Below are 12,902 nucleotides of genomic sequence, written 5' to 3' on the forward strand. Positions count from 1 at the left end.
CAAAGCGAAACCGCGGCTCAGCTGCTGACACGCCCCTGCAGGCCTCACTGTTCATTGTCCTCGTTGAAGACACAAGACCTGTGCTGGGAACCGGGTAAGGAACGGTTCTTGCAGCTTCTGCTGACATAGAGCCACATGGCTGGGGCAGTATGATCTTCTGTACCTCATTTATAACCTCTCGTATAATCTTATCTGAGGACATATGGAAAGGGGATAATGGCAAATCAATAACCATGCCGGCTGCATATTACGAGAATTACAGGGGCAGCTGCTGCCAAGTTTGTATTATTGTGCCAGGCAGCCTTCACCTGCCGCAAGACCCCTTTTGTCAGCAAATGAGGAATCTGCAGGCAGTGGCCTGTGCATGGCAAGGAGTGAGCCAGCGATGTAGCCCACGTCATCGAGTTTTGTGGTGGGAAAGTAATAATGAGCAATACATAGGTGTGAGGATTCCACGGTTGAAATTAGGACATTGAAATGCGGTAGCAATCGAAATGTAAGGGGGCCGTATATAAACTTTATAGGGTAATAGTTGCAGCATTCTTTCTTTCTTTCTGTCTACTTTTATTCTTAAAGGAAATGATGATGAAATAAGGCACCATTCCAACGAGGGGAACTTCACAGCTGTGCCTTTGTAAATTTCACTAGATATAATTTTGAAAGTAAAATAGTGGATGATGTTTTATTTATTTCTGGTATACGTCTGAAATCACTATTGTGCTCTAAATATTGCCAACTGAGCCACTCATTCTGTTATCAGCCTCAGAAGTTTGAAAGTCAGAGTCAACAACGTAAGTGTTTTAACTTGTTGACCCCTCCGGTTACTTAGAGATCTTGTTCCCAAGTACATTAACGCAATGAGATGATGCTTTGTCACACTCTGAACAATTGCATGTTTTTACTCTAAATGATCGTAACGTAAGTACAAAGACAGTGTAATATGCAGCCACTGTAATTCTGTTTAAGCAGGCATATCACTTCTGGAAGCATGCATGCAGTGTTGTGAGGACTTGCCTTGAAATCCAAAAATACTGTTCCATGACCCAGACGAATGGGCAGTACAACCTGAGAAGAAGGGGTTCATTTTGTGTACTAAAATGAAGTCTCGTTGCATAAAACAGTTTGAAGGCACAATCATATTTCCCTCGGTAGGTCACCTGCTAAATATGAACTTACTACACTTTTCTGATTTTATTCTGAGCCTTTTGTATTAGTCATGTGACGTGTGCTAGATAAGGCCGGTAGAGTTAGGGCTGAGTCTGTCACATGTCAGACAGAACCTTTACACTGACCGCCTCCTCAGCTCGAATAGACTTGCAAAGCCATTGGCCGCGACCTTACATTCTTAAGATGGCCTTTTAAGTCCTCTGAAGCTGAGTCTCTGCTCCATTCAAAATTTAGTTTATGAGGTTCTTCTGTCTATAAAACCCTAAGTGGAGCTTGTTCTGTTGTGATAGGACTGTGGAGCGACGGGGGGAGGGAAACTGAAGGCGCGCGATACGCGTGCTGCCAGCCTCTGGGGACAGGAGATGTGCACGCGTACGGAATGCACATCTCCTGTCCGCCCGTGCCACCTCCTGTCTCCCTTCTGGACAGAAATCGGCAGCAATAGAGTCTCATAGCTTGATGTTGTTAAATAACTCAAAAAACAAAGAAATCTGTGTTTGTTGTAGGAAAAATGGCCAAGTAAAATGTCGCAAATTTGCCGCTAAATTTCCATATTTGTTCCGCTAAATTTCCATTTTTGTGCCGCTGAATTTGCTAATCCATGCCGCTATATCCTGGGGGTCTGATTAAGCAATTTACACAACTGATAATAATGGATGCTTATGGGTGGTTCACTTGAAAACTCCAAATGCGAATACCCCCAGTCTTTTCTCCCTCGCTATCCTTCACCACTGCTGGCTTCTCTGCTTGCATTCTAGTTCTCTCTTCCAGAGCGTACCATGTTACTGGACTCGTGCACTTAGGAGGCACACACGGAGCACTCACACAGAGCCTGACTCCTGACGGCCCCGTGATGTGCTCCGCCATGCCTCCAGCTGACTACAACCAGTAAGTGATTATTCGCCACCACACTCGTATGAGTGCTCCTCTCACCGACCAGCACCCCTGTGGCTGGTCCTACGCCTAATCCCTTCTTTCACTTACTGCTACACAAGACTCTGTAGTAGCCCAGTAGTGTCCCACCGCGTAAGTGCTCCCACTGCAGTAGCCCATCCGTTTCCCACTCTGTGAGTGCTCCCGCTCCAGTTTAATGCCTACGGACTCTCGGTCATCGTAACAGAGGGCCGCTTTTCCCACCAATTGGCCCCACGCCCATATACCTCCCAGACAGTCAGGTGGTTCTGCCCATCCAACACGGCGCAGGTTAGGACACGCCAACCTATGTATGCCCTTCTTCTCTTCTCTCTTTGAGGCCGCAGGGTTCGAGTGCAACTCACCGCCACAGCCCGCCCACTTGAGCAGGGAGAACATACACGCTAGTTGGCTACGCCTCCCCTCTCATCTATTTATCAGGCTTCCCTGCTTTCTACGTAATATGACAAGCAGCTTCTGGGTTCCTCTCAACTGGGGGCAATAACCCTCTCCTTCAGTTGGACTTCCTGGGACCCTGAATTACGTCCCTGCCAGTAAGTTCCGGGTACTTGTTCCCTTCAATCCACCACCCCTGCCCCCTCACCCCCTTCATTCCCTTACTCAAATATCCCTTTTCACTTCCCCCAGACAGCACCTATGCAGGTCCTAGCATTCCTTGCCTGGACTGTGCCCCACATGGATCTTTAACAGTGCACCCCCTCCCGTAAGTCCTCTTCCCGTATTGGGACTAGCGCTTTCTCGCAATAACCTTCACCGAGCCTAGTCACGCTGTATATATCAGCGGCGACAATTTCTCCCCTGTCTTCCTTCCCTTCTACTCCCTCCCCCCCATTTTCTCCCCCACTTGGGCTCATTTTTTAAGTGATTCCTTTACTTTCTTCTTTCTGTCCCGCTCCTTTTGATCCAGCACAGAATGATCATGTGTATACAGATATATGTATATCCCTTTATTCCCAGCTCTGCCAATGACAATAACCTGGTCCTGATGATGGCCTAACACCTCTACAGGCCGAAACGGCATCGACTTTTACAGCAGAACTCTCGGTGCTCCCCTCAAAGATACCCTACTTGACTCATTTTGTATTAATTATCATTTATTGTTTGGGCATCCTATTCATGTAATTTTTTTATCTTTTACTTGTTCTTTGTTGCGCCCTCCCCTATCACTGTATATACTTCCTCACGTATCACTTGCGCCGTCACAATCCTTCAGGAGCACTTCTTCACAGTATCCCACAGGTTACATGTCATTCAATGTAACGTAGTGCCACCCTTCCATATGTTTGATCATATGATACTTGATATGTCAAATATGTTTATTCACAAAAATATAATTCATGTTACAAAAGAAATTTGTCTCCCTGGTTTTCTCCCCTTTTTTGATTAAACTCTCAGCAATTAATTGTGCTGTATGTAATTGACCTCCAATTAACACCCTTTTGAGACATTGCTGTATGTTATATACTTACAACCTACAAGTCACCACTCTAGCAGGCCTGAAGGCAGGGTGCTTGGTTCTAAGTGAGAGGGTGCCCCTGCATGAGCAGGACACCCCTACAGCTACGGAGTCCGTTCTCCTGGGTTGTCAGTGAAGCAACCATATACTATATAGAGGGGCACCGCGTAATTGCGCAATGACCATCTCGAAACTGGCTGTAATGAACCCTATCATGCTTGGATCAAACATGATAGAAATCATGCTAGGATCAAATATGATAGAAATCATACCCCCACACCATGAACGGTGTGAGAGGTATGATTCCAAGCACTGGAAGAGCCCTCCATTAGGCTCTCAGTGTTCACAGTACCAGCACAAAATGGTTGCTGCCGACCAGAGGCACGATTCTGCCCTCTTGCTGCTGAGCCAAGCTCGAGCAGGGGAAGGCAGAACAATAGGCATCCTGTCACAAGGAGGTGTGACCACCTTTCAGACATGATTTAGTGTATTGGGGTAGGCTTGGTGTGCTTGCCATCCCCACTCAGTCTTCATGAGGGACACAATTTGTGTCCCGGCGCATAGTCCAGTTCAAACCAGTCACAGGAGCCATTGGCTCCTGCTCTGGAACGAAACTATGCAAAGGACATAGGAGTAACTTCTCCCCTGTCCAGACCTTCCTCTAGGATGGTCCCCTGAATCATCCCAACCCTTTCCCTAGGGTACTTAAGGGCATACCTGGGTGTAGGTCCCTTGATTTGTCGTTTGACAATATTCAGATCAGACATCACTTCTTCTTCTACTGTCTGAGCACTCTGGACTTCGCTGGACTTTGTTTGGGTCTGACTTCATCTCCTTTCCAGTTTGCTGCGTCGTCTGTGCCTGTGCATCATACAGAACCCTTCCAAGGCCTGCGAAGCATCAAAGACATTTGAAGGAATTTCCCTTTGAGTGAAGGAGTCACTCTCCTGCATTCACAGGCACCCCAACTAAGTTGACTGGCCTGCTGATCCTGAGCTCTGTAGGGTCTAGATCACAGGTGGTGGTTTTCCACACCTCTCGAGGCCTGCTCTGCCCTCTTACCAAGTTTGAGCCCAGTATCCCTCGTGGGGGTTGCAATAACCGAACCCCTATGCACTGCATCAACTTGAAGTTGCAAAGGCTTGTTTGCTTCCTTCCCAGAATATCCTTAGGCTCCAAGTAGCCCATACCTCGAGCACCTCCAGTTACCAGAATCTTCAGCCACACCAAATCGTGTGCATTGTGGCCTGCAATTTTTTTGTGAGCAGCTCGAGGTCCTCTCGCGACTCCAGGGCCTCCAGCCTGTGCGTCCATTTGAGTGTCACACTTGTTTCTTTTAGGCTCCCCTGATTGCTCGGGCGTGCCCTGACTCCTAGACCTTGCTTGTCCTGACGTTGCTTCTTTCTCACTTCCTGCATTGCTTGCATTTGCCAAGGTTTTTTCTTGCTCTCACTGGTCAACGACCCCTCAGCTCCCGACATCCTTTGTGGGCTAGCTTGTGCACAGCTCCTGGTCCTCCTCAGCGTCACCTGGTACTCACAGCTGCGTAGTCAACGTCATCGTCACCCATCCTGCAACACCCGACAACGGAGGGCAATCGTCTTCCAAGTCTCCTGAGTGACATAGACTCTGTCTCCTATGCTTGCAGGTACCTCTCATCTAGAATCCATGCTCTGATTCCACCAGACATTTTCTCCTTCTGCAACAGCGGCACTTTCCTGAAGTCCTCCATTGGATTCAACGGCGGTTTCCAAAACCACTTCTCACGTATGCACCCGGTTTCCTTAATCTTTAAAAGTCCAACCAGGATTACACATAGACTTGTATGGAGAACATGGTTAAGTTCCGACACTGCACACGCTCTCCGTGGGTTCCCTATATACTCACCATGGGTGATTATGTGGGTCCCCAGCACTTCTACGTCCTTTTGACATCGTCCTGATTCTTATACCACTTTTTTTTAGTGTCTGGTTTGTCCCCCCCCCCCACCCGGGGTACACTGTGTATTCTGTGCTACTTACTATGTTTCTTTGCTAGAGTATTGTGTGCATTGTGTTTATCTCCGTGTAGGATATATTTGAATGAACTAGAGAGTATTATATAATAAATACATATTTTATAAATACTTGGAGTTGTTCTTTTTCACTTCATCTATACTATAAGATTGCATTCTGGTAAAACAAGCTACTTTACACTCCTTCTGGACTAAGCCTGCTCTCCACAGCTACCACTCTTTGCGCTTTCTAAGGTTGTCTAATACCCCTTAAATCACCATAAGGGTTGTCTGGACTGATGCAAGGAGCCCAAGTACATAAGTGGACATCATTTACCAGGCCAGCTTCTCACATGGGTTCACTAGTGGCTTCCGTAATTTCCTGAAGGCCCATTCCAGTGAGTTGGCTGCTGCCTGTTGTGCATGGATATGTGCTGAAATGCAGCCTCTGTGGTCTAGCCACACTCTCATATGTATATGCTTCCACGACTTCCACAGGACTTCCCTTAATAGACCAGGCAGCTTTAAAAAAAATATATATATATATATTTTTTGTATTACGCAGTATTCGGCATTACATAAGAATGCAGTTATACATTGAATATTATACAGTTCACACATCTTTGGCAGTTTTCTATTACAGCTAACATCTTTGACATTGCGTGTAGTATGCACCATTGATCGACATCTATACATGGGATACGTTTTTTTCGCACCATATTACAGTTTTGGATCGTGTGGTATTGTCGACAGTTCACATTATTCCGCCCCTGTAGGTATTCCAGCCTCCCCACAATTTTATCAATTTTTTTGGACCCCCCCTATGTACATACACCGTCTTCTCTGCCATCATGGTCATGTCCATATCATTGCACCATTCCATGTTTGTGGGTGTGACTGCCATGCCCCAGTGTTTAGCTATGTTATGTTTCCTAACATTAATCCCAATGTTGCTCACATTTACGCCAGGGCCATAAGATCTGTTGTCTCACAAACGTTTAAAAGGCACTGCTTTGGCTCTGGTGGGACCGGGTGCCCGCTGACTCTCGTAATGGTATCCGTAACAGACTTCCAACAACACATTATGTCAGGGCAGGTCCAGAGGGTGTGAAAAAAGGACCCAGGCACTCCGCATTGTTGTAGACATAGGGGGGTATCTGCTCTGCTCATCTTGTATAGGGCGGTTCTCGTATAATAAACTCTATGAAGGATTTTGAGCTGCACTAGGCGCAGCTGGAATGTGACCGTCACCTTCCTGGGTGACACCAGTGCTTCCTGCCAGTCAGAGTCGTCTAGATCTCCCACTTCCACACCCCATTTCTCCCGCAACTTCAGCATGGGGTCCAGCATATTATTTATGATCTTCTGATATGTTATGGAGATCACTTTGGTGTGTAGATGTTTTTTTAATAATCTGTCCTCTAGTGGTGACGCCTCGGATGAGGTTGTGTTAGGGGGAATCGCTGCCTCTAAAGTGTGTTTGATCTGAAGGTAACGGAATTGCTCCGTGGGGGCCATTTTGTATTGCTCCTGGAGCCGCGCAAAGGGGACCATCTTTCCTCGCGCCCTGAGATCTCCCACTTTGGAAATTCCAATATCGTCCCATCGCTTGAAGCCCTTGCTCTTTCCCAACCAGCCCAATTTGTCTGTATCCCAAAGGGGCATTGCTAATGTGATCTTATTATGCCATCCCAGCTTTTTACGTGCTAATTTCCATATCTGGAGTGTGTGTTGTGTCGGGCCCAGCCGGGTCCGAGTCTTGTTGTAAAGTGCTTGAAATAACCCCCCTCCACCCAGCTCGATTATGTCTAGACCATAGGCTGGGTCAGTATGGTGAATATGAATCCACTGATTGATTACAGTGAGTTGGGATGCCCAGTAATGTACCTGGATATTTGGGAGTGCGATGCCACCATCATACCATGTCCGGAACAGCTTTGTCATAGCTATTCTAGCTGGTTTATTATCCCAGAGGAGCTTGGTCACCTCTGTTTCTATGGCTCGAAAGTACGAAGGGGGTACAGGGAAAGGGGTGTTTTGCAGTGCGTAAAGAAATCTTGGGAGCGCCATCATCTTAAAGAGAGCTGCTATCCCCAAGAGCATGAGGAGCTGCGATTTCCAGTGTTTTGTGTCTCTTTGCAGTCGATGCAGGAGTGCTTGGAGATTCAGAGTCATGAATGTTTCTGGTTCAAGTGTGATATGGATTCCTAAGTATTTGAACATATCCTGCACTATTGTGACTTCACAGCCCCTCTGTAATGTTGGTATAGGTCCGTGTAGGACATACAAGGTTGATTTAACCCAGTTAATCATGTATCATAAGTGCCGGCCATAGGAGCTACATATATCCAGGAGACACACGAGAGACCGCCGAGGTGAGGCCAGATATAGAAGAACATCATCAGCGTATAAGGATAGTCGGTCCTCACAGCTATCCATCCAGCGGAGTCTGCGAATGACCGGGTCTTGTTGTACCCATGCCGCCAGGGGCTCTAATATGAGGGCAAAGAGGAGCAGTGACAATGGACAGTCCTGTCTTGTGCCGAAGTGCAGTGGGAACTCCTTAGAAACATGTCCATTCACTACCACATGTGCGATGAGGGTGGCATACAACAGCCTCACCCATGAGCAAAATTCAGGTCCAAACCCCATCTTCATGAGGACTGCAAATAGGAAAGGCCATTTGACTGTATCGAAGGCCATGCGTGCATCAAGAGACAAACAATTGCGACCTCCTGTATAGTATGTTTACGCCCCAACACACCAGGAAGACACCTCAAGTTTAACACTGTGCTTCTACTCGGCATAAACCCTGATTGGTCTGGGTGTATTAAGGTAGGGAGGTGTGGTGTTAATCTCATGGCCACGGTTTTGGCTAATATTTTGCCTTCAATTTTGATGAGAGATATTGGTCTGTATGATGTGCATTCTCGGGCAGGCTTCCCAGATTTACGGACTGCCACTATCGTCGTCATCCGCTGGTCCCGGGGGAGTTCCCATGCTTCCAAACTGGCCTTGTACATTGCCACTAGCTGGGGTGTAAGTACAGTTGCATTTTTTTTGTATCATTCTATTGGGATACCATTAGCGTCCGTTGCTTTTCCTGATATACTTATTCTTTGGAAATGAGCCAAAGACACCCAGTTGTAGTCTAGGGTGGCTATCCTGAAAGAGGTAGGATGTGTGTAAGCTGCAGGGATATCCAGGATCACTCTGCCATTTATGGAACAGCTGCCTTTTTGATTTATTTGTGCTGCGAGCTCTTTGCCTTGCTTGTCCACCCTTTGGTATTGCGCTTTAATTGGTTGGATATCCCAAATCTCATCTTGTGAACATATTAGACTATTATTTTGTTAATTTTGCATTCAAGGAGTTGAAGTTGCCCGTAATTATCCACATATCATCTGGGTTCGCAGCACTGAGATCCCAGAGAACTGGGAGCAGAGACATCAGGGTAATTTCCTTTTTAGCATGGTGGGATGTAAGTATATAATGTCTACGATAAAATATAGCCTAGTCCTCGTTCGCTGCTGCTAGTCAGGATTATTTGCACAATGAATCCTCATTGATTTGTTTTGCTGTTCTAAATTTTATTATTCAGGCCTTTAGTTTGAGAAAAAGATATGCATAATGAATTTAAATTGGCGATGTGAGGTTGCATGATTTGTTTTTCTATGATATTTAATTGTACTTTCAATGTCCTTTTATTATACTTTGCAGTATATGAATCTTTTTTTCTTATGAGATTTTATGGTCATATATCCGACCAAATAAAGATTTATTGCATTGAATTAAGTCAGTGGATGGACAAATAGATGCATGAATGATGAATGATTAACTGCATGATCCAATGGATGGGTGATTACATTGATGGATGATGGAAGCATCCAGGCACTCTGGAGTATGAGCGAGGCTCTGGGCTTTGTTAGTGCTTGGTCCAGTGGCAGCCTCTCTCTGTAAATATATTTCACAAATGTAATTATTGCTATTTAGTACAGTGATAATTAAGCAATTCTGCATGGTTGATGACTGACTAGTGGATCTATTACATAACAAATTCATGTTCAATTGTTGTAATTCTACTGCTGGAAACAAATGAAAAGCTAATAGCAATTTACTACTTGCAAACCTGAGCTAGTGATTACTGCGCTATTTGCTTATTTTAGTAGTCTTTTTGCCATCACTCCTCTTGAGCGTTTCCTTAGTTCCGTCTTGTTTGTACCACTTGGTTCCCTTATGTGAACAATAAACATGATCTTCTTTCAATGTTGTATAGGATGTGCTTACTGCATTGGAAAAGTTCAAGTGTTACCACCACATCTGGCAGAAAGACAGGGATTATGTGATTGAGAGATTTATTCTTGGAAACCCTTTGCTGTCTGAATTTGAATCTCAGATTCTACATTTCCGAGGTTTGGAGCTGGAAATTAACTCAGAGCCTGATTACATCTGTGTGGGAACAATAGCACTTTATACAGGTGAGATAAGGCATGGTAACGTTTTTTTATTATATTTTTTAAGTATTAGCTCAACATTCATGCATTCATTGTTTGCCTAAATATTATTTATACAAACATTAGGTATGTCCAACAAACAGGCTATGTCAATTTGGTATTATAGTACGTAATAATGGATAGTATTCATTTTATCTTCAATCAATCAAATCAGCTTTATTCGATTAAAAAATCATTAATCATAAAAGCAAGAATACACTGTACATTAAACAATATGCAGAATTGCATTAAAATTGATTTCCTAAGTTTAAAAATAGACTTTAAAAATGCACTAACAGAGGCTATAATGTAGACTGACTCCAACCTTTGCAGGACTATAAGTGCTGATCAACAGTGCCTCACACCAAAAGATTTCAAAACAGGGAGAATCCACCTTTTCCTAAGAATAGAATAAAGTTTACACAAAAATATAAAATGTAAAGTAGATTGAGTCGATACTTTGTCGCATGGGCAATTACATAAGAATATGGACCAATCGTTCTGCTCGGGATAACTTAGTAACCTATGGATGATTCCCAATCGGAAATGAACTAACAAAAATCTGTCAAAATCGCCCAATGCAGTTGCGATATAGGGTTGAATCGTTGGGCAAATGAGAATCAGCTGGTGTGCCTGTACAGAGGTCTTCTTCAGTTCTACTTCAAGTCTACGCTTGTTTAAATAGCCCATACACAGTTTTTTCAAATCCCTCCTCGAAATGGTACATACGGTGGTGGGATCATTATAATACTCCTGGTGGTCTCAATTCTTCAAAAAGGATTTTATGTATGCTAACCATCTGATCCTCGACACCCCTTCTAGCTTCATAAGATGTAGAATAATAAAACGATTCAAAGACAATTTTTCCGAAGTCCAAATCCTATGCCATTCTAGTATCGGTTGAATTTTTATTGTGTCCTCCAAATAAACAATGCCCAATTCTGCGTGACATATATATGTTGAAGTAGAGTCTGGTACCGACAATTTTATCTTCTTTATGCTCAACAGCAACACAAACACGAGGGAGAAAATATCGAATATCTAAAAGTGTGTTCCAGGGCCCTGCTGTTAGTGCAATTTTGAAAACAAATTGATTTCTTCACAATAGTTTGCTCATACTAGCCAATAAAACTCACATGGAAACATTACTTAACATTTGCATAAAGTACAGTTACAAACAAATTAAACAACAGATAATTCTTAGTTTATTTACCAGGACTGTTTGTTACTCCAATGCTCCCTTCATTGTCTGAAACTTAATTTATAATGTTCCCCATCACAATACGAACACGCTTCATTATAATAACCAAACACCTGCCCTACTTGTTGTCCTTCCCACCAGGCCCCTTTCCCCTTAAATGTGGGCAGCACAAAGCAAGTTATCTTCCCAAAATGTTCCTATTCACTATGAGAAGTGAACCATAGATCGTGATAGTACAATATTTGACAAAGCTACATGATCTATCTATTTTTTTGTTATGAGCCCCAATGTTCCCCAATATAGGCCTAGGTAGCTATATTACCTTTTACCTATATTTGTCCTACCTTGCTCTACATAACAGCTCTGGGCTGATCTTAAACCTAGTTATCGGCTAAAGAAATGTTGTGTGGTTTTCTTAGAAAACTAGCCTAATTCATTATGCATGAGGACTCTTAGTATCACACAGCAGAATTACCATCTTCTGTATAATAACTTTGTACAAACGACACTGCTATTGTCTTCCTTGGAAGACAGGCCCAAAGTACCATTACACATCTAGCTAGAACCTTTTGGGTATATAAGCACCTCATCTTTGCTGAGCAAACAGAGAAAAAGCTTCCATGCTGACATGAGTCACTGAAGTCCCTGCACGCAGACACTCCAGCACGCAGTGGTCTGACATCCCTTGCGGAATGTGCAACTGAAGACCAAGACAGGGTCCTTAATTCTCTCCCACCAGATGATGGGGTTGACTCTACCTAGGGGGATTCATGGCTTCACACTTACATACATGCTAGGTACATGAGCACAAGTGACTGAGTGAAAAGTACTGTACTGTTTCCATGGTCCCTGATGGATCGGTGTTGTCATGTTCGATAGTTGCCCGAAACTATTCACTCCTTGGTGAGGTTGTGGGGCTTATAGTGGCACTGTGAGCTAGCTGGTCTACAGGCTAACATATCCTTTGGGGGTGTCTGGAATCAGTCTGGACACCAATCCCTTAGTATATGCTGTCTAAAAGCGCAGATCCTATGTAGATTTGTAGGAACTACATGACATGAAGCCATCAATGTTGGTTTGGTTCTTATTTAACGGTCAAATCTGAGTAGTTCAGTCGTGCTTTTTCAGAAATCCCTACTCACATTTACGCAGAGACATCTGGAGTGGGGAGTAGGTGTATACTATGTATTGGCTGTAGGTTTGTTCAAGCTTGAAGGATTATAGTTCCCCACTGTTAGACCTGGCACCATTGGTGTGGGTCTCCCTTGCATTTTTTGCTGTTACCTCCTATGTGTTTGCTATGTTTTTGCTGGTTTAGATGCTTTGGGCACTTTGCCACTGCTATTCAGTGCCAAAGTGCAAGTGCTCCCTATTGTAAATTGTTGTAATGGATTAGTGACTCCATGATTGGCTATTTGATTTGCTTGTCAGACCCTAGTACAGTGCACCATGTGTGCCCAGGGCTTGCCTGTAAATCAAATGCTGCTGGTGGGCTTGCAGCACTGGTTGTGCCACCCACAGAAGCAGCTTGTAAAATATGGCTCATGCCTGCCATTGCAGAGCCTGTGTGCAGTCTGGGACTGCCATGTTGACTTGGCAAGTGAACCCACTTGCCAGTCCCTAAACCTTCCCTTTTCTACATGGCAGTCGCCCCTAAGG

The 12,902-nt window shown here is 44.3% G+C and overlaps 1 protein-coding gene across 1 annotated transcript in view; it reads left to right on the forward strand.

Moving 5' to 3' along the window:
- DNAH5 (dynein axonemal heavy chain 5) overlaps positions 1-12,902 on the forward strand; it is a 5,174,212-nt gene that overhangs the window by 1,311,358 nt on the left and 3,849,952 nt on the right. Inside the window, exon 23 of the mRNA XM_078687662.1 lies at positions 9,826-10,027. Within this exon, the coding sequence (XP_078543788.1) occupies positions 9,826-10,027 (202 nt within the window). The remainder of the gene's footprint in view (positions 1-9,825; positions 10,028-12,902) is intronic.

The sequence above is a fragment of the Lissotriton helveticus genome, chromosome 4_1 (assembly GCF_964261635.1).
Source record: "Lissotriton helveticus chromosome 4_1, aLisHel1.1, whole genome shotgun sequence".
In the NCBI taxonomy this organism is placed as follows: domain Eukaryota; kingdom Metazoa; phylum Chordata; class Amphibia; order Caudata; family Salamandridae; genus Lissotriton; species Lissotriton helveticus.